At 38.3% G+C, this 23,609-nt stretch overlaps 1 protein-coding gene across 5 annotated transcripts in view; it reads right to left on the bottom strand.

Moving 5' to 3' along the window:
• Positions 1-23,609, bottom strand: part of LOC121727921 (myb protein) — a 525,795-nt gene that overhangs the window by 469,784 nt on the left and 32,402 nt on the right. For 3 of the 5 annotated variants that reach the window (XM_042115978.1, XM_042115979.1, XM_042115980.1), the window contains 6 exons: positions 23,031-23,191; positions 22,123-22,272; positions 20,740-20,819; positions 19,793-19,982; positions 18,114-18,266; positions 15,912-17,860 (listed from right to left, as the gene is read on the bottom strand). In XM_042115978.1, coding sequence (XP_041971912.1) covers positions 17,243-17,860; positions 18,114-18,266; positions 19,793-19,982; positions 20,740-20,819; positions 22,123-22,272; positions 23,031-23,191 — 1,352 coding nt within the window. In that variant the 3' untranslated portion in view covers positions 15,912-17,242. Of the gene's footprint in view, positions 1-12,255; positions 12,446-14,283; positions 14,389-15,911; positions 17,861-18,113; positions 18,267-19,792; positions 19,983-20,739; positions 20,820-22,122; positions 22,273-23,030; positions 23,192-23,609 lie in introns of those variants that run through there. The other 2 variants (XM_042115981.1, XM_042115983.1) reach the window with 2 other exon arrangements.

Raw genomic sequence — 23,609 nt, 5'->3', positions numbered from 1 at the left:
TGTTTTATATTTGATTTTATCTAAATATTCATGAAAAATCTAGAATAAGAATAAGAATATGTTTACTTTAATACCACACAACACATGTAAATCAAACAATAAAACAGCTGAAGCTACAATACCTACAATACAAATATTGTGTGATGTCAAAATTGGCCCAGGCTCAGCTATACGCAGCAAGCTAGCTCGCTGCACTGGTATTCTCGCTGCACTGGTATCTAATATTATGTTTCCCTCACAACCCTAATACGATGTCTTAGGAAAGTTAAAGTTTTTATTAATTTTTCCATATTTATTATGCACGTTGGCCCATGGCCCCGGAGCCCCGTATATTTGATACGGCAGTAGCTACGCCCTTGACGATATTGTTATTGCTATAAAAACAATTTCTTGTAATAAAATGATCTCGGTGTACCTCAAACCCGCTTCAAGAGGTTCATTGAAGCGTGAAATAGGACGGAGAGGTCGTTAACGTTTAGATCAAAAATATCAAGGAAATTATGTGGGAGAGCACCTAAAAACTATGCTTAAAAGTTAAGTATAACACTAATGGATGGACGGGAAGAGTTCGCTGAAAGAAAACTAAGTTTAAGAAAGTTAGGGTGTCGAGAAAAGAGCCAGATTTTTGTTGTTGATGTAACAAAACCTGATAATACTGTAGGATGCGTATTTGTGTCCCTTAAAAAGTATTTAGCAGCGCTGCAACAGTTAGTTTGACCTCTATGTTTCTATGAGAAATGTGCCATTGTAAAGGATTTGACTGTGCAATAATTAAACCAAAGCTACATTCACAGTAAAATCTATTTAAGGGAGACATAAACTAAATAATCGGCCAAGTGCGAGTCGGACTCACGCACGACGGGTTCCGTACCGTTATTGAGGAAAAATAGGCCAAAAATTGTGTTTTTGTATGCGATGGGCCCCTCTTAAATTTTTATTTTATTTTAATATTATTCTTAAATATTGAAGTAGACATGGCCTAACGCCTTTGTGAAAATATCTAGTGCCTACCTGTTGCCATTACTGATACCGTCACGTCGTATAAAAGTCACGTTTGTTTAATGGGAGCTCCCTTTAAATATTAATTTTATTTTGTTTTTAGTATTTGTTGTTATAGCGCAACAGATATACACAATCTGTGAAAATTTCAGAAGCCTAGCTATAGCCTTTCTTGAGTTACAGCCTGGCGACAGACAGACGGACAGACATCGAAGTCTTAGTAATAGGGTCCCGTTTTTACCCTTATGGATACGGAACCCTAAAAACGAGTTAGGTCCAGGGCCACCGGCCGAGCCGCCCTTATGTGCGTAGTGTGCGGAGCACACAGGCGCCAAGACAATAAGGACGCCGCGGCATAGCCAATTTCGGTCAACTTAAAGAAATAAGAGGTTGAAACATTAAGATTCGAGAAAAAGAGGCGCTTCATAGATTTCGCACACAGGCGCTGTGAGGGGTTAGCGCGGCCCTTACATCTTTAATGTTTTGAGTCGCACTAAATTAGGTACGTTAGTTCAGCCTCTAGTTGCAAAATGTTTCAACTTTCAGCTGAGTAAAACTAATCTACTTGAGCTCCCACGTCGCAGGTAAATCACTTTAGTTACCCTGAAAGCAGTAATCGTAAAAAGTAATCCGAATACTTTCCAACTTCAATAAAAGTAAAATGCACTTCGCGAATGCTTTTACACAATTTTCAAATTAAATCTTATGCAGTTAAAAACAGTATTTCAACTCGGCGACTCTGTTGCGAGTTCGCATTTTTATTTAGTTTCAAAAATACAAATAAAGTACGGGCTTTTCTGTGCCGCACGACTTTTATTAAAAGCTCTTTAAAAGTTTTGCCTTCAGTTTGGAATTCATTGCGGCGACCTATTCCTGGAAACGCTACTGTGTATGCAATTTAGAACATTCCAGAGATTGAATATAAAATTTTATTGGACTTTTCCAAAGCGACAGAGTTTTTACTGCGAAATAGTTGCATGGAGTCTGGAGTTGAAGTAAAAGTGATTTTAATGGCTTTTGCGCTTATTTCTTTAAATTACTTAAGGCTTTTTTTTACATAAGGGGGCAAACGAGCAAACGGGTCACCTGGTGGAAAGCACCTTCCGTCGCCCATGGACACTCGCAACATCAGAAGAGCTGCAGGTGCGTTGCTGGCCTTTTAAGAGGGAATAGGTGAGGGTAAGTAAGGGAATAGGGTAGGGTATTGGGCCTCCGGTAAACTCACTCACTTGGCGAAACACAGCGCACGCGCTGTTTCACGCCGGTTTTCTGTGAGCCGGTCTATTCGTGCCGAAGCATGGCTCTATCACGTAAAAATGTATGGGCTATGGTAGATACGCCTATACCATCGAAGAAATTGATTAATATAGGCAGTTGATGGACCTACGGTTTTCATGGTCGGATTATTTCAATTCAATATTAGCTGTGACCTTCTGTCGCGATCGCCTGAGTTTGGCGTAACGCGACAAAATTACGCAGGTCCGATATGTGCATAAATGAATCAACTTCTCTCACAGTACATGAGAACACTAAATGACGTAGTTCTGACTCAGCCATCTGCGAATCAATTTCCTGAAGGTACCTATCTAAATATTAAGGTAGGTCATTGTCCAATGTCCACTTAAGTAGACGGTAGATCTCATTGTTTGAAATATATTTTAATTTTTAACCCATCAAGCCCCATATTCTCACCAGTGAGCGAGACACAATAGAATAACAATAGATTTCCAAGAATCCACGATCGAAGGATTAAAATAACAAAAACAAAACGTCTCATTTACTTACCTGCGTACCAACACAAAAAAAATCTACCTAGTAGGTAACTATTATAGTAATCTGTGAGAACAGTCTACACAAAAAACTCTATTCTCAAACTTTTGACACCATAAACCCCTGCTAAAGTTTTCAGATGACAGCGAACATCTTGACATCCAATTATACCCCCTATCCTTCCCTCTGAAAATATAAAAGTTTATTAAGGAAAATATGGTTTTTAATTTAATAAAATGACGTATCAAAATATGTACAGTAAAAAACTTCTTTTTTTATGAAATAAGGGGGCAATCGAGCAAACGGGTCACCTGATGGAAAGCAACTTTCCGTCGCCCATGGACACTTGCAGCATCAGAAGAGCTGCAAGTGCATTGCCGGCCTTTTAATAGGGAATAGGGTAAGGAATAGGTAAGGAATAGGAATAGGATAGGGAAGGGAATAGGGGAGGGTAGGGAAGGGAATAGGGTAGGGAATTGGGCCTCCGGTAAACTCACTCACTCGGCGAAACACAGCGCAAGCGCTGTTTCACGCCGGTTTTCTGTGAGAACGTGATATTTATCCGGTCGAGCCGGCATATTCGTGCCGAAGACTCTCCCACGTATGCTTCTGCACTTCTTTATTATTATTGTGAAGTGGGTAAGATTTCTTGTCGTCACATTGAGAAATCCTGCACAAAAAATCTATATTTTTTTTGTTTATTACTTAATTGGATTAAATTAAGATTAGATAGAATGTCAATTCTATACATTATCTGTCAAACTCTTCATTAAATTAAAGTTTAATCGTCATTATAAAATATGAGTGCGATCATCAGTAACTCTATATAATATTGTTGTATCTCTTTGCTACTTGGAGCCGCAAGTGTAATTTTGCGATGTTATGTCAATTTCCATATTTTCATTTCCATCTCCGCCGTAAAGTAAACACGCGAATTCGAGTCATTGAAGTCAGGAGTCGTTAATGTGTAATCAGGGGAGTGATTCGATTTGGCCCGGCCGTAATTCCCGTCCGCCTTGTTACAACCCGGCCCGCCAATTAAGGTGAGCTCTCCGTTTGAGCATACACTGTACGGTGACAAGGCTCGGGGGAACTTCCGGAAAGTTTGGGAACTTCTGACTTTGGCGTGGCGATGGATGGGAGGCGAACAAAGTTTATTTGTCATCCATTACGAGTAAACACGCAATATAATATTATACTCTAGAAAAAGTAGAGCGTTGGTCGCTCCTACGTGCTCTTACTGTGTAGGTTAATTGTCGTTAAATCGCATCATCTCCAAAGCGGTCGGCCCTACCATAACATATTATTTTAAAACTAAATAGAAATCTAGAAAATATGCATGATAGGTCATGCATATTTTCTAGATTTCTATTTTGTACCTGCAACATATACCTGTATTTTCTTGCCGCCGCAGTCCGCACTCAGAAACAAATGGTTTCTTACTTTGAAAATAATACTTATACTTAGAAGAGTGATACAGTATAAAAGAGTTTGATAGAAATGTACGATAATTTGTAGGTACCTACATAAACATAATCAGGAAATTAAAGTAAAAAATTATATCTCTTTGAGTACGAGCATGCACTGCCGTATCATACTTTTCTCGAAGCGGTTCTCTGAAAACTTTTTACGAGAGATAGATTACATTATACATAGATTAATAGCTCCCACCGGTTTCGATGACGGTGGCCGGTTTCATTGAAACCAGGCCAGCTACGCAGGAGTAATTTTATAGTGCCCAAGTGTGTGCGCAGTACACAAGAGCACTCTCTATTCCTTTACTCTCATAACCCAGTGGGACGGAAGACCGACACGACCGGCGAGAAATCAGGCGCAGGACCGACTTTTTACAAGCCCATCCGACGCATGGATCATCTTACTTGTAAGACAATCAGGTGATCAGCCTGCATTGTCCTAAGCAAACTTGGAAATAACATGTTTCCAACGCGGGAATCGAACCCACGACCTCACGAGTCAAGAGCCGCGCTCTATACCACTAGACCACGGAGGCGTTAAATAAAATAATACATCGATTACCATTAGGCTTGTCTCTCATTTTAGGGTTCCGTACCCAAAGGGTAAAAACGGGACCCTATTACAAAGACTTCGATGTCTGTCTGTCTCCAGGCTGTAACTAAAAAACGATAATAGCTAGAGAGGTGAAATTTTCACAGATTATCTATTTCTGTTGCCGCTATAACAACAAATACTAAAAAATCACACTTGGCCGTTTTTTTTAAATATTTTATATGTTTTTGGTGAGATGTTTTTATTACTTAAAACACATTGTCACCGTGTAAAAGGGTACACTCTAGCGGCAAGGATTACTATGCCTGAGGAACTCTGTGCCCGTGTGGTTCGGATGTGACACACTAATACTTACCCATTGTTTTTACCTGACTTTAATCTCACTCAAATGGGTTTGCCCGAGTGATTAAATCCACAGTTAATGCGTATTTGGGTTAAGGTACCTACGTATTGCACGTACCGACCCTATAGTTGGTACCGTACTTGTGTACTCTACAGTGTGTTAGTGTAAACACCGTTATCCTTGAAACCATCAAATGAGCCTGTCAAAATGAACAACTTTATCTATGAGAACAATGCTGGGAACTCAAAAAAATGCCGTCTTGCCCTTGGATGCCCGGGATTGGCATTTGTATGGGTATAAAGTCGGATATTTTTGAGTTCCCAGCATTGTTCTCATAGAAAAAGTTCTTCATTTTGACGGGCTCATTTGATGGTTTCAAGGATAACGGTGTTTACACTCATCTTGTATATCGGTACAGAAAAATAATATTAGGCCCTATTACAAGATACTTAGGTACTTGTTTCGTCGAAGTGATAATATCTCCTAACTGTTATAGGTGCTTATTTTACAGAAGGAAATAATCGGCCAAGTGCGAGTCGGACTCGCGCACGAAGGGTTCCGTACCGTCATAGTGCAAATATGGCCTATATTTGCACTATGACACTATGACAAAATGTGTTTTTTGTATGGAAGTCCCCCTTAAATTTTTATTTTATTTGATGATTATTGAAGTAGACATAATATATTGAAGACTTTTTGAAAATATCAAGTGCCTGAGTGCCTACCTGCTGCCATTATTGATATAGATAAAAAATGCCAAAAAAATCAAGTTTATTGTATGGGAGCCCCTCTTACAGTTCGACAAGGCTTTATTTGAACGTGGCGAGAAAAGGAACTAAACGCTTCTATCATACAAAAACGTAATTTTTGACATGTCTTTGACAGTTCTCCTTCAGCAGCGCTCCCGTCAATGTCACCCACGTTCAAATAAAGCCTTGTCGAACTTCAAGTATTTGATTTAAGGTTTTTAATATTTGTTGTTATGGCGGCAACAAAAATACGTAATCTGTGAAAATTTCAATCTGTGAAAGTTTAATAAACTCTCTAGCTATCACCGTTCTTGAGATACAGCCTGGAGACAGACGGACAGACAGACATCGAAGTCTTAGTAATAGGGTCCCGTTTTTACCCTTTGGGTACGGAACCCTAAAAACGATAAACTTTTTAGGTTTTTTCTATAATTCTAATATTTTTTTACAAAAACACTTATTTAAACGACTTCCTGGACTTTACGTTCTAACTGATTTCGCTTATTCCGAAACTTGTACTTTAACATTCCCGTGGCATGTGCTGCCACCTATATCTACTTTCTGCACGTTTTCATATACAAATAACTGCTGCAGCCTACAGACTAGCGTCTAAAATCTGAAACTTGTGCTCTATTATTACTTGACATGTACTGCCACCTATAGTTCGGGCACGTTTCCTATTTATGGCTAATGAATTTTAGGGTCAATTTATAATAGAGCAGTTGAAGCGCATCGAGGCGTCAAATTCGCAACAAGTCGAACGAATGCGCGCGGATTCGCCAGAGGGCATACAGCGATGATGCGTAAATTCGCTTGCGGGCGCATGGATGCGCGCGCACCAAAAAGCGTCGGTCGAGCGGATTCGCGGGAGTGCGTGCGAACGAGCGCGCCTTTTTAGGGTTCCGTGCCCAAAGGGTAAAAACGGGACCCTATTACTGAGACTTCGTTGTCTGTCCGTCTGTCTGTCTGTCTGTCTCCAGACTGTATCTCAAGAACCGCTATAGCTAGACTTCTGAAATTTTCAAAGATTGTTATACAACATATCATATCTGTTGCCGCTATAACAACAAATACTAAAAACAATATAAAGTTAATATTTAAGCCATGATTTTTGTGGCCTTTTTGCTCGTAATCAATAATGGTAACAGATAGCCATTTGAAGTTTTCACAAAATCCTAAATTCTAATTATACTTACTTTAATAATAAATAATAATATTGAAATAAAATAAAAAAAAATAAGGGGGGCTCCCGTACAAAAAACACAATTTTTGGCGTATTTTTGCTCTATATTACGGTACGGGTACCCAAAGGGTAAAAACGCGACCCTATTACTGAGACTTCGTTGTCTGCCCGTCTGTCTGTCTGTCTATCTGTCTCCAGGCTGTATCAGCTCAAGAACCGCTATAGCTAGACTTCCAAAGCTAAACGTGGGAGAGGTCTTTTGACGTGGGAGAGCCATGCTTCGGCACGAATGGGCCGGTTCGACCGGAGAGATACCACGTCCTCACAGAAAACCGGCGTGAAACAGCGCTTCCGCTGTGTTTCGCAGAGTAAGTGAGTTTACCGGAGGCCCAATCCCCTACCCTTTTCCTTTCCCTACCCTCCCCTATTTCCTTCCGTACCCTCCCCTATTCCCGTCCCTACCCTCCCCTATTACCCCTTAGAAGGCCGGCAACGCACCTGCAGCTCTTCTGATGCTGCGAGTGTCCATGGGCGACGGAAGTTGCTTTCCATCAGGTGACCCGTTTGCTCGTTTGCCCCCTTATAAACTTCTGAAATTTTCACACATTGTGTATATCTGTTGCCGCTACAAATACTAAAAACAAAATAAAGTTAATATTTAAGGGCTCCCATACAAGAACCATGAGTTTTGTGGCCTTTTTGGTCGTAAATCGTAATCAATAATGGTAACAGATAGGCACTTGAAATTTTCACAAAATCCTAAATTCTAATTATACTTTAATAATAAATAATAATATTGAAATAAAATAAAAAAATAAGGGGGGCTCTCGTACAAAAAAACGCCATTTTGGCGTATTTTTGCTCTATAACGGTACGGCACCCTTCGTGAGCGAGTCCGACTCGCACTTGGCCGATTATTAAATTCTCTCTTAAGATTTTAGGTTGAATTTGTTATGTTCAGTTTTGACGATTCGCTTCGATGCGCTTCGACTCTGCGCTAGTATAAATTGACCCTTGATGAGTCGAGTAGATCTAGATTCTAGTGGCGCCATCTACTTAATAATAAATATAAAAAGGGGTGTCAGAAAAACCAATATCAGTAACAAATAACATTTATTTCGACGTATCACACGGACATGAGGCACGCATTACAAACTAACATTACTAGATTAAACTATTCTAATATGGCGCTAAGAATTTGAAGACGAAATATTGTTCTCTCTCTTTCTTCATATTAAGAAGAGAGATGCAATGACAGGTTTGGTGAAATAGGACTAATGTGTGTCCCGCTCACAAAGCAGCTTTTATTGTCAGCAATATTACATTGGCTATTGAAATAAGGAGGAAATGACTAATAGTTGGTACTATGGTAGTGGTTGGTACTAAAAGGTTTTTTTTTTTTTGTTTAAGTAGTACAAAAGCATGTAACAGAAAAATGCATTGATTGTTGATAATATAAAAAAATCGCTGCATTAATATTGGATTCGAAAAATCATCGATTTCATCTCAGAACAGTAAAATAAGGATTTTATTTGCCGCGAAAGACCGCGACCGATAAAAACTCAAATGAAATGCTACTCTATGACATACACTATAGGTATCATTTTCTACTGACATTTGTGTGGCGACCCACGCTGCCGCCGGCGGCGGCGTAAAAGCTAGTGGCGTAGTAAAATGAAACCTATAGCCAATGTCATAAAGTGGCATTTTGTTTAAATTTTCTCGGTCCCGGCCGCTCGCAGCGAAGATCCGAAAACCACCTCCATGGTTTCGGATACTTCATGATTTAAGATTGATGGAAATAATTTGACGCGCCTTTTTGAAAGTAATCCTCACATAAAACTAAAGTGTTGATCAGAAAAATAAAGTAAACCCTTGCAAAAAATATTATAACAATTTTGAAGTTATTTTTAAAAAATTGCTACGTGAGTTATTATTTTTCTGGTCAAACTTTCTTCTTCAAAACATCTCAAAACAAAAACCGCATTTATACTTATAATTTTTTATCCCATACTTATCTCAAATAATATTTTATGCTAATTATAATTTTCATACAATCCACATTCCACACATAATATAATATACATAGCTCTTCCAAGTTCTAAGTTTAGACATCTTAACTATATTTACAAAGATATGTAGGTACTTAGTACTTATCAATTTAGTTGAACATAAATGCTTAGAATTGACGACATTTTTTATACCTAAATTTAAATAATAATATATTATTCTTAAACAAAAAGAAATGTACCTGTCCTGCTGTCTCGATAGTTAAAAACTTAAAAAAACTCAATTGTATAAACTGCCTGGAACAAACCCGCAACCCTTCAATGCGAAATATTTTGGCTACATGCAAAATGGTAATTGGATGACATTGTCATGTGGGTATCCACTGCTGCTGCTTTTACTTAAAATGACGCAACGACAGCTTCGGCTAAATTCAAAACATAAAGTTAACATACCTAGCGGAATAGAGAAACAAAGGCCTGAGCAAGAGAGATGTCACTATCAGTAACACTGCGTGGTAAAAAGAGACGTGTGATACATGAAAGCAGCACTCTTTTTTTGACGTCCAGTCGGCACGTGCCGCACGTTGACAATTTAATCTCATAGAATTGATGTTCAATCATGCTTGTGTAAGTGTATACGTACACATATTTTTCACACAGATGAAAACCAATTTCGGTTTCGTTTGACAGCTCGAGATTGTTGCTTTATTACGCTAGGTATATTAACTTTATGATTCAAAATGATACTAGAATTACAGTCACGTGAATACAAAACAAAAATTGGAAACTACGCCAGTGACAATATTTCCTAATTCGACCACATGCAATGTTATACTTGGATGACATTGTCACGTGGATGTTGGTGTAAGTTACAAAATTGTGACGTCGAAGCATCCTTGTTGGACTATAACATGACAAAAAAAATAGATTTTCTTCCAAGTAGAAAAATAGTTCTTTGTTATTCCAAACCTTATATCCTTAGTTTTACTAACTATAAGCGCATTATAATAACCTTACATAGCAAACCCTTATCAAAAACTTTACTTGCAAATATAAACAATATTATACTATTTGCGTTAAAGGTTAAAATCTTCTTATAAATAATAAACTAGACATAATTTTAGTCAAAACGTAAAATAAAATGATAAAAATATCCAAATGGAGTGTTAATAAATAAAACATAATTCTTCAATTCGTTGTGAACGTTTATAAAGATTTACAAAGTACAAAAATTAATAATAAATTATAATTTTATACATGCCAAGACAGAACTACAAAAATATAGGAATCACTCATGCGAGAGCAAGATAGGTGGGTGGTGTAAATGAGACAGCAATAATCCCGATTATATACTACTTACTAATAGCTAGGTATCAGGCAGTACAGATAAACAATATTTGTCACTGTCTTAGGGCCAACGCTAAGGACCAACGCTAAAATTCGCGCGGGCGCACACTCGCGGGTGTATAATGAAAAATAGTATAGGCAGCGCCGGACGGACGGAGCGCGGACGCGGGCGACGGACTATCACACGCTCGGCGGACGGCGGGCGCACGCTTTTCGCAGTCGACTTTATTTCCCTTGACGTCTTTTTGCCAAAGAATAAATTACTAAATAATCCGTGGTAATCTACTCGACACAACTGTACACGCTCGAGATATAAATTATACTAGCAGCGCTAAATAAGCTGGGCGCACGCGACGGGTGCCCGCTCGCCTGCGTCCGCCCGTGTTTAAGCGTTGGCCCTTGTACGTCAAATAAGTGGCTTGACGGACAAGAACAAAACATTGTAAAACAATAACGTTTTAATTACACACTCCTAATATTTCAGTCATTGCCATGTATCTAGATTCTAGACGCTGCTAGGCATTTGTGTATCAACTATCATCCCATAAAAAAATACCTATTGAGTTATGAACGCAGTCATGCTCTTTAGATCATTTAGAACAAGACTGCATTCATAACAACAAAAAAATGTGGGTTAACACATGAACGCTTAACAGCGACCATCTATGATAATATCTCATGCTCACAAACCAAGTTTTCCTATACACGAACCCAATATAATAGGATTATAAAGATATATTTTTTTTACATGCATTGAACATAATCAAAAATAGCTTTTTCAATTTAAACATAAATCAGAAAGATTTTCATCGATTACAAAATCATCCAAATTTCCCGTGGCTCAATTTTTAAAAGTGTAATTTATTCTTGCTGCATGATTTTATTTCCAAACTGAAAAGATCGACTATCAAAAAAATGCGTGAAGAAATTATTCTCTCATTATAAAGCTCCCAAAATGATAAACACCAGCATAAAAATATTACAAAACTTATAAATCACCATAAAAAATCTTCAAACTGATCCAATCAAACTCTACATTAATACAGTATTATCATAATTTAGATTTACTAATGTATGATTATTACTACTGGTCCACGTTTTGTTATACTTTACAAGTTTTAATTTATATTTTAATATTACCTGTCTCTGTCTATATACCATATGAGCGACAGCAATAGAACTAATTAAGCCTATGTACAGTCTGTTCGCGAAAATAAGGCAGTGAATCATCTCTACTCATGTCAAAACCGGCGCATATTTATGCCGTGTTTATATTCAAAGTAATAGTTTTGAAAATTCGAAACTTGTACTCTTTTTATTGGATGACATGTGCTGCCACCTATAGTTTCTGATCGTTCCCTGATGTGTGTGACAGAGACAGAGAGCTATTGTAACATTATTTACGCACGCTTCCCGCTTAGCCGGCCCCTAGACGAGCAATTTTATTGTCAACTAGCTTTTCCCCGCGCCTTCGCCCGCGTTAAAAAGTGTTATTACTAATTAGGCATCAAAGTCTCAGCCCGATCGGTTTAAAATTGACAAAGTCTCATACAAACTTTCACCCTTTATTTTATCCCCTTGGGAATAGAATTGATCAAAATCCTTTCTTAGCACATGCCTAGGTCATAACTTCTACCTGCATGCCAAATTTCAGCCCGATCTGTCCAGTGGTTTGGGCTGTGCGTTGATAGATCACTATGTCAGTCAGTCAGTCACATTGAGTTATATATTATTGACTGTCTAGGGTTGATATTGAACATCGCACGCCTTCAATCTAATTGTCAAATAAACTGTTCAATAAAAATTGAAGCGTGATATTGACAATAAAATTGCTCGTCTAGGGGCCGGCTTACGCCAATATGTTATTTAACAGAGACAAGTAATAGCTAATCACACATTAGAAGTTGAGTGAGCGTGGTTTGAGGGCCGTCTTCCGAAGGTACTGATGAGCCATCATGGTTAGGCTGACTTGATCTGTCGTCTTGCCAAACACAATTTTCTCCCAGTTGGTGTCGCACTGAAACATTACAATTAAATTGTTTTATAATATGTGTAGAATAAAATTGTTTTTTGCACTTTTATTGGTTAGGCAGCAATTATTCATTGTTTAAGTAAACTAGGCTAGTAGTGTTCCATATCTGTTAAGAAGCCTTAACATTTTTTTTGGGTATCGTACCCAAAGGGATTTGGTTTATAATGGTACGGAACTCGCACTTGGCCGATTTCTTTTATTTGGCATAGCTATATATTAATACGTGAGAGAAAAACTTTGTAACCCTTTTTACGAAAAATGGGGGAAACGTAGGTGCATGAAATTTCGCACAGTTATAGTTTATATGGTAAAGGAGTGCATTGAGCTAATATTATTTTAAAATGATGCTTTTATCATATATATTTTTAACAAATAAAACGTTACACACACTACGACACTACTACTAGGAAAAATGACCGATTTTTGAGTGACAATCATAAATAAAAGAATATAAGTAATTCGTATGTATAGGCATACATACGAATTATATTCTTTTATTTATGATTGAAGTCTGTTGACAACAAGTTGACAAATTGAAAATGGATTATTATGAAACTTTTTAATCGGGACTTAACGCGACTTATTTAAGTGGTAATGCTACTACGAGTACATACTTTTTCTCGACGTTTCGGCCGTGTTGCAACGGCCGTGGTCACGAGGGGACAACGGACGTGGTAGCATTACTACTTAAATAAGTCGCGTTAAGTCCCGATTAAAAAGTTTCATTAAAATGGATTATTGTTTTTTTTTATTTAATTTTAGATACTATTAAAGACAATGCCTAAACGGCCAGTCTGAGATCAGCTGAGTCCCAGAGACAAGAATTGAAAAAAACTATGATGAAGTCAATATATTTTACAAAATATAGGTAGTTATAGTCCTAATATCGTTGCAAGTAAGGTTGAATTTCGACCATTGGGCGATCTCTAGTAAACCTAATTTGAAAAATTCATAGTGGTGACAAGTAAACTTTTGCAGAGGGCTCTAAATATACTGAGGGCAATAAACTGAGTTTGTTTGGTTACAATTTGAAAATCTCAAATTTTTAATATTCCTATTTTATTTTGTGTTGTTCTGTTCTTCCATCTTGCATACAAATTGTTACAAAAAAATGATAGTTTTTATGCCATCCAAGCAACGCCCCTAATCCCTATCAAGGAAATTGATTCCTAGGCAGTTGACGGACCTACGTCAAGTGGTCGGCTTATGTCCATAATTCAATTTTAGTACTTAGCTGTGATCGTTCGGATGGGTTTGACTTAAGGTGGCGCCGCGTTAAGGTAAAAAACCGTGTTGCATATATTTTAGATTGCTTTTTTTCTATGAGAGGCCAGCCCGGCCTCTCATAGAAAACAAGCAATGAAACAGCAAAAAATGGAAAGGGCGTAGCGACAAAATGGTTTTTGTCGCGTTATTTAAAAACCATAAATACATTTCATATAAGCTATGGGCAAATTAAAGTGTATGCTTGAACCAATCTTTGTACAAATTTTGGAACTTAAATCACTCTCCTCTGTTGGCAAAATAGGAATCTCTTTTTTACAGAGGTCTTTTTGATTAATTATTCTTTGTTATAAAAGTTGTCCCATCGTGTTATGCTATGGGTAATTCAAAGACAAAGACATGATGAATACTGACGACGAACTTTAATTTCTTAGCTTTAGTCATTGCTGAGAAAAATCGATATCGCTACAGCCAAATTATCAAGATGTCGCCTTAACGCGAGTCGCGACCAAATTATGTACTTAGGTCCGCCATCTGCCTAGGAATCAACTTATCTGATAGTATACATCCAATAAATTAAACCAATCTTTGATACTTACCAAAATAAATGCAGGTTTTTCCTCAACCATAGGTTCTTGATCGAACTTAATGGAGCGTACGGCAGATTTCTTCAGAACTACCGGTTCCCCGGTCATACCTTTTACCTGCAATAGATGGTTTAGGGACTGTTGTACTAAACTGCATTTACTAAATAGTTGTAATTTTTATATAAACTGTGTGTTGTAAGTAAAATAGAACAGATAATAATTATTTTTTAATTATTATTCTTATTCTTGGCATAAACCAATACCAAAAAGTATATTTATGTATTCACTTTTTTCTTTACTTGAAAATTAAAGTAAAGTCATTTTGTTCTTTATAGTTCTGTTGTTTTTACTCGGTTTCAACACACGCCTTGTATAGGCACATTCACGGAATATAAAACTCAGGGGACATAGGCGCATTCCTACTTGCAGCAATGCCTATCATATTTTTTTATGAAATAAGGGGGCAAACGAGCAAACGGGTCACCTGATGGAAAGCAACTTCCGTCGCACATGGACACTCGCAGCATCAGAAGAGCTGCAGGTGCGTTGCCGGCCTTTTAAGAGGGAATAGAGTAATAGGGGAGGGTAGGGATGTAAAGGGAATAGGGTAGGGGATTGGGCCTCCGGTAAACTCACTCACTCGGCGAAACACAGCGCAAGCGCTGTTTCACGCCGGTTTTCTGTCTGGTCTGTCAATATCACCCATGTTCAAATATAAATATTTTCTGCATGTTTTAACATTTTTGTATCATAATGTTAAGTTATCATAAAGCCTCAAGGACAAAGTGTTCTATTTTGGCCAAAAAATTTTTTAAACTAAAATATATTAAGAGTTAAATAGCCTCAGTTCTATACAAGGTGTAACAAAACTGAACTTTAGGGTATGTAAGTGTCCATTATACAGAATTTATTGTGAAAGTAGCAGCGCTGAAAGAGTTTTTTTTTTAAGTTCATATGGGCAAGCGCCCGTTTTCGAAGCGAAGCAAGCGAAATTTTTTCAAAGAAAAGTAAAAAAAGTTACTCTTTCAGCGCTGCTACTTTCACAGTTAACTCTGTATAAGGGACACATACACACCCAGTATTATCACTTAGTTTTGTTACACCTTGTATGCCAAGGACTTATAATAGATCACTATTAGAGCGATTCTCTAAATAAAGGTACTTCTTACAATACAACTTGTGTAATTTGTACATTTCTTCCATTATATCATCCGAACGTGACATTCATGGTAATGTGTTGCTGTGTTTGAATATAATATTTGACTTTTGTTTGCACTAGTGTGCACTAGTGTACTAGTATACAAACTTATGGCGTGGACCTTAACATTGTGACTGGATATGCATATGGCCGGAGAGGCATAGAATATTGAAAATCCTACTTAGGTTAATACAATAGAGTTGAAAATTGAACATATTTTACATTGACGGCCATTTAAAAGCTCATGTGTTTGACTTGCAACTTTATTATATTACTGCAAAATTCTATATTCAGTGATCCAGCTTACGGGTAAAAAAAAACTTTTAAAGGCTGCCATAGGCAATAAAGCAAGCTAGATGGCTTGATAGCTTACTAGTTACTACAAATTTTTGCAACATTACTTAATTCGGTTTAAAAATGGTAAATAACAAAAAAAACAAAATCAAGTGAGAAATACATTTATTGAAATAAAAAATGACATCGGATATCAACGGGCTTTGGATTGGAATTAACAATATTGACAGTTATAAAACAAATAAAATTACACATTGACACAATGTTACCGCACTACAATATGTAATCGCTACAAAATAAATTAAAAACAATTTAAAAACATAAATTAAATAACAAGAAAACAATATTTAACATAAATAAATAGGTATTTTAAAATAAAAGGTAGATTCAACACTGGTCTGTCAATATTGTGGGAAGGATTTGGGTCCACGGAGAAATGATAAAAAAGGCGGGAAAAGGAAAATGTCATTTGTTTATTTCAAATAAAAACTTTTTAAGTAACTGCCGATTTATCATTAAAATTGTTTAAATTTTAACAAAACGTGACAATAGAGAATAAATAAACGTAATTAAATTACACAAGTCCACAACCATGATGCGATTAGGTCGGATAAATTAAAAAAAAAGAAATGTCAAACTGACACGCAACTTACAAAGCGATTTACAATAAATAGGGGCGGGATAGGTCTAGCGGGATTGTTAGCCTGAGTTAAACTCCCTACAGCCGATAAATATAACCGAAAATAAAATACTACACGAAACGTACACCTTTACACCGATTTAAAAAAAACTTGCCATTGTAAAAATGTTAGTTTAAAATGTTAGTGTTACAATATTTAAAAAAATATTTTTCTTATTATGTATTGTATGTAAGAGGCTTTATTTCATTGTCTTCATTGGGGCTATCATGCTACGACAATTTTTGATCATGCTCTTATAAGTTTTAGAAATTTTTAATTTACCCTAGTCTAAATTATTATTTTGGGTAAAGAAAATCAGCATACTGATTTATTACAACCTACATATAAAATTTATCCACGATTTAAAATTATTCATAAGCTTAAAATAAACGACATCTATTTTATTTAAAATACTTTTTTCAGGCAAGCCTCTCTTTCAGTACTCCCCAATACTAATTAAAATCATAAACAATCGTACGCAACCGTACCTAAAATTCATTTCCCTAATCTAAAAAAATAATTAAATTTGGTGCACGGTAATCTTGAGGTAAACGATATTTTAAAAAACTAATTTAAAAACTATTTAAAAATCGAAATCACTCATTTGATGAAGTTGTCATCTTTGGTACCTTACTCTAATCTCAATACTCGATTCGATACTTAAATACGTAACTACCTAACTCTAGTGCAAATATACTTTAGGTGCCTTTGGAACGCTTATCGTAGTATCGAATAAAATCGATTTTATAAAAATCTTTTATCCGCCTTACATTAACTTTGTACATTCGAAAATCGAAACCTACAGATTGAACATATTGTAATAATCGTTGTACAGATCATTCGAGTCCGTCTCCCTGTTCATTTGCCACCACTGATTTTCCTTTTCATAATCTGTGGTGCGCCCTTGCATTTTATTGGTCAGAACCTCGTCAATTTTCGACGTCGACGGCTTCTGATTGGTCACTTTGTAGATGTGATCGACTAGTGCATTAGCGAGGACATCTTTGGGCGCAATCAAGGAATTACTATCGTGAGCTAGTTCGTTCGGCGTTATGATAGTTCGAAGTCTATCCGCGTTGAGTCTAGCGAAACTCCTCGGTGACTCTACGTTAGTTAGATCACGGAGTATGTTAGAACTGGGCAACTCTTGCTGGGGTTCGTATATACCATCGTACAATATTAAGTTTGGGTCGAGGGCGTTAGGTAGGGGATTAGTAGGGAACGAGGACCTGTGTTGTACCTTTGTCTTTTCAGTGATGACCGCTTCTATATCCATCTCCTCGTATTTGACAGGTTCTGGCGTGTTCTCGGTGCTCATTAGACTGTGGAGACTCGTGGACTCTTCTAGTAGGGAGTTTTTCACGATGGAGGGTGGTGAAAACAGTACCACTGAGTTGTCACCCGCTAGCGTTTTGCTCTGTAACAAATGATATTGATGTTTAGTTCCAATGGAATTACAATAATAAACTTTGGCAAAATTTTCATTTTTAGTGTGGCAGTTAGCAATATTATATTTTGTTTTAACGCAAACTTATTTAGCAACATGACATAAAGTTTATATTATCGTCTGCTTATGTCAATTTCATAAATTTTGGCGATATTATATCTCTCTATTATGAATAATCTCCGAACGTGTTGGCTATGCCCTAAGAGTATGGTACAGTACTCACCGGAGTCTCAAGGTCAGCCAGGGTGGGTATTTCCGGCACCTGCGCACGCGGCGTGCTGGTGGCGGCTCCCCAAGCAACCGCCAGCGCTTTACGTGCGCGCCGCGGCATGTTGTCTCCGCGCCGGCCGCCGCTGCTGATGCCGCTGTCGTTCACCTGGTGGCGACGATGATGATGAGTTAATAATAATAATACTTCCCACATCGGTTTCGGTGACGGTGGCCAGTTTCATTGAAACCAAGCCTGTTACGCAGTAGTTTTTTATAGTGACCAAGTGTGTGCGCAGTACACAAGAGCACTCTCTATTCCTTTCACAGTCATAACCCAGTGGGACGGAAGACCGACACGACCGGCGCGAGATCAGGCGCAGGACCGACCTTTACATGCCCAACCGACGCATGGATCATCTTACTTGGCAGACAATCGGGTGATCAGCCTGCATTGTCCTAACCAAACTTGGAAATAACATGTTTCCAATGTGGGATTCGAACCCACGACCTCCGGAGTCGAGAGCCACGCTCTAACCACTAGACCACGGAGGCGTTCAAGTTAATAATAATAAATTATAGGTACGGATAAGCGTGATGTTATGGTAGATTGGCACTTGACTCCAGAGTAAAATAAAAGCTAGTCAAAGCTTGCCTGGGTGTTTATTGCTTCAAGGTCGTAAATTCGATATGTCCTAGTTACTTGTTTCTAGTTGACACGCCTCCGTGGTCTAGTGGTATAGAGTGCGGCTCTTGACTCGGAGGTCGTGGGTTCGATTCCCGCGTTGGAAACATGTTATTTCCAAGTTTGGTTAGGATAATGCAGGCTGATCACCTGATTGCCTGACAAGTAAGATGATCCATGCGTCGGATGGGCATTATAAGGCGGTCCTGCGCCTAATCTCTCGCCGGTATGTCAGTCTTCCGTCCCACTAGGTTATGAGAGTAAAGGAATAGAGAGTGCTATTGTGTACTGCGCACACACTTGGGCACTATAAAATTACTCCTGTGTAGCTGGCCTGGTTTCAATGAAACTGGCCACCGTCAATGAAATCGGTGTGGGAGCTATTATTATATTATATTTGAAACTATGTCAACGTGGGAGTCCTCACTTCGATGGGTAAACGACACATCTCTCATGAAGTATTTCATTCTCATACTCAATATTGTAAATGCGAACGTGTGTCTGTCTGTTACCTCGCTAAAGCGCTGAACCGATTTTGTTGGGTATGGAGGTACTTTAAGTCCCGGGAAAGAACATAGGATACTTTTATACAAGAAAATGTACGCGATAAACGAATTTTGGCTCAACGGAGTTGTGGGCGTCACCTAGTTTAGAATATTATGGTGTACTCGGGGAAACGAGACAGTAGCGGTCATTGACTGCCTGTAAAAAAACTTGTTATTTTCTATATAAACCGCGATTGACAAGTATCAGAAGTTCCTAGACTAAGGGCGATATCGTATTTTGCATACTTGATGTGAACTGAATATGAAGCATATCACTTCTAAGAGTTACCAAGAGGTTTTGCGATGAATCTGTAATAATCTGTGTCTTTATAAGAGGTCAATTTTATTCCTAAATATTCTAAATACAGTGCGAGCATTTTTCGTTTAACTGACTAAAAAGGTCAATGACCGCTACCGCATCGTTTCGCCGAGTACAGTATAGTATAATTTCCATCACAAACACACCTGTCCAATATTCTCCTGGTCCGCTGTCGACGAGAGCAGACTGTCGTTGAGCTGCAGCGTGGAGTCGGAGTTCTCTCGCTGTATCATCTCGGTGATATCTTCCACCAGCAGCCCCGGACTTGACGGCTCGTATTTTAGGCCAGACTTCTTTCCTATTTCCGCCATCGCGATTTTGAAAGGCGTTGGTGTTCTGGAATATTTTTTTTAGATTAAAGTAAATTAATTTAAAAAATTACGTGGGAGAGCCATGCTTCGGCACGAATGGGCCGGCTCGACCAGATAAATACCACGGGCTTATAGAAAAACGGCGTGAAACAGCGCTTGCGCTGTGTTTCGCCGAGTGAGTGAGTTTACCGGAGGCCCAATCCCCTACCCTACTCCCTTCCCTACCCTCCCCTATTACCCTATTCCCTGTTAAAAGGCCGGCAACGCACCTGCAACTCTTCTGATGCTGCGAGTGTCCATGGGCGACGGAAGTAGCTTTTCATCAGGTGACCCGTTTGCTCGTTTGCCCTCTTATTTCATAAAAAAAACTATCCCGTGTAAAGTCTAGTCACTATCAATTTGGCCATCAACCTATAGCTGCTTGTCACTTTCACGACATTTCGGAATTCGGATACCAATATAAGCGTGTGTGAACGGCCTCAAACTAATCCGGACTTTTATTACACGATCAGGGTAAAATTTTCCTATTATTAAAATATTTTTTGATGATACAATACATAATGTACAGCTATCCTGCTAAAAGATCTGGACTGACATTAAAAAAAAGACTCATGTCTTCGCTGAATCTAGATGCTATAGAGTCTAGACCACTTTGCTTTTTGGAAGTCACCGTAGTAAGATTACCGAAGATATTTTAATATTAAAGAATCACCATTTCTTTATAACATTTCTGTGAATCTATTTTACAATGATTACTCTAGACTCTAAAGACTTAAACTCACTTGGGCGTATTCCTGTGCTGACTGCCGCCCGGCGTGATGGCCGGTGTCGGTGTCTGCAGCAGCGGACTTATACCGGGCTCCTGAAATGTTACAATACAACCTTGTAAAGCTTAGGCCAAGCCTACGCGACCAGGCGACTGCGAAGCGGAGCGTCAAGTTGTCAAATGTGTGTTTTGTATACAAAAAACACATTTGACAACTTGACGCAACTCGCCGCTCCGTCACTGACGCGTAGGTTTGGCCTAAGCTTAAAACGTGACAATAAAAATTGTTAGCGTTTGAAATGGCGATATTGAAGACTATTTACTACGCAAGAAGATGCAAATCACAGCTGTTCAATATTGTGACTTGAAACTCTGCACTTGCACTAGTTGGAAATTATTACCTTTTGAATTTTCAATTTTAAATATATAGCTGTCTCAAGTGTGTGTGCTTTTATCTAACAATATTATTTGTTCATTAAACAAATACGGTTTATTTTGTAGCAACTTAGACTGTTATAAATCAGGATATTTGTTACATATTATAATCGGTCAATCGGTTTATGTGTCAACTTTTCACGGTTAAGCCGGTGAACTGATTTTGATTAAGTTTTGCATGGCAATACTTAGTGCCCCAGAGATGACAGACGCTGTTTTAAAAAATGTGCATTATCCGAGCGATAAACGAATTTCGGCAGAAACATCTAGTCAACGATAAATAAATAAATCCTTATAAAATACTAGCTGTCCCGGGAAATGTTTCTTTGCCATATAAAGTATTTCGCCCGTATTATTTTATTGAACTAAATAAGTATGTCACCATGGCAACGTCCATCGCTATCCCGTAGCACAAACAATGGTCGTCATCAGTCTCGAGTTGTAATAATTTACTATTATTTATTCAACAAATGCACTTATCAATATAATAAGCACCCATTAGCCGATTCTCAGACCCACTGAATATGCATATAAGACTGGATTGCACCAACTAACTTTAACTTTAACTGTAACTTTAACTTTAACTTTGATGGACGCCATCAAGACGCCATTTTTAACTATAACCATAGAGCTCGACAAGGTTTTAAATGCATGTGGCGAAAAAAGGAACTAACGCTGTCATCATACAAAAACCGCAATTTTTGACAGTTCTCCTTTACCAGCAGCGCCCCCGCCCACGCGCATGTATAACCTTGTTGGATCAGCTGTCATTTGTCAATTTTTCCGGGCAAAGTTAAGGGTAAAGTTAAAGTTAAATTCACCTTAACTATAACTATAACTTTAACTTTACCCACGCCTCTGGTGCAACCCAGTCTAAAATTTGGTTACAATCAGTAAAGCCGTTTCGAAGGAGTACGCGGCCTAACATTGTGACACGAGAATTTTATATATAAGATTATATTACCTTCATACTGGGCCCCTGTCTAAGCGGTGTAGAGTCGAAAGCGGGAAATGATATGCCGGCCGGCGAGTTGAGGAACTGCGAGGGACTGAAAGGCAGCGCTTTGATCGGCGTCGCGCCTTCTAGAGCCTTCGATACTGACTCCGACCACGCCTGGAAATATTTTAATAATATTCAGTGTTACAATAATGAACCAGTTCGTTTTCTGAGAGCATACATTTCAACGAAAAGGCTAGAAGTATTTGTATTTGGTACTCTATGTATTCATTTAAAGACATTATAAAACAAAGAAAGGGCAGAAATTAACGCAGAACACAATTTCTATAAGAGTAAGTTTCTCAATCGGCTTATAAGTGACAAGTAAAGTTTTATACGTGGGAGAGCCATGCTTCGGCACGAATGGGCCGGCTCGACCGAAGAAATACCACGTTCTCACAGAAAACCGGCGTGAAACAGCGCTTACGCTGTGTTTCGCCGAGTGAGTGAGTTTACCGGAGGCCCAATCCCCTACCCTATTCCCTTCCCTTATTATCCCTACCCTCCCCTATTACCCTTATTCCCTCTTAAAAGGCCGGCAACGCATCTGCAGCTCTTCTGATGCTGCGAGTGTCCATGGGCGACGGAAGTTGCTTTCCATCAGGTGACCCGTTTGCTCGTTTACCCCCTTATTTCATAAAAAAAAAGTGGCTTATTTATAAGGTTGTTACATCGGCCATCGCTTATATTATAAGCAACAAACAAAACGTCCGGATAAGCTATGAATTATTAGTATTTTATCAGTAAATAAGTACACGTCGCTTTTAATAATTGTACGGCGTTAATAATTCCATGTATGCTTCTGACTAAAGCATTCAAAAACCTATGTCGATTAACATAACACAAGTAACAAAATGCGATACAATACAACTCACATTGTGGTTGGGAGTGGCTCCCGTCTTCCTAACTCGGCGGCGTAATATCGGCGGGGGACTGTTTGTTTCGAGTTTCTTCTTAGGCGAGCTGTACACCGAAGGGACTACGACTGAGGGCACTATTATCTCCTTACTAGCTTCACCTTGCAGGTCGTATGTCACTGAAAGTAGAAATTGTAGGTGCAGGAGAATTTTGGTTATTCGACAACAATTTACACTAAAACTTGGAATGTGGTTACATTACTTTAAAAAAATATTATATTATGATGCAATGGGGGAGGGGCTGCTCTCCTACCTGAGTACGCCCATGTACGTACGTATTTCTGAAAAATTCCAATCGCGCTATTTCAGAATCATTCTGTATTAATTCATGAACCGCCGGTGACCGAGACACAATAGAATTTCTATTGTGTCTCGTTTTTCCATGATCGACGGGGTAAGTAGTTATACAAGAACTTATAAGTTATAACTAATTCAATATACACACGGAATAAAATGTAATGAGCCACATTTCAACTTATAACAAGTTTAGTTAGCACTAATTAGCAGTACACCCATGCTGTATAGCGTATAATATCT

This window comes from Aricia agestis, chromosome 6, assembly GCF_905147365.1.
Source record: "Aricia agestis chromosome 6, ilAriAges1.1, whole genome shotgun sequence".
Classification (NCBI taxonomy): domain Eukaryota; kingdom Metazoa; phylum Arthropoda; class Insecta; order Lepidoptera; family Lycaenidae; genus Aricia; species Aricia agestis.
Note: the sequence above shows the minus strand (reverse complement) of the source record. Positions and strands in the feature narration are given on the sequence as shown.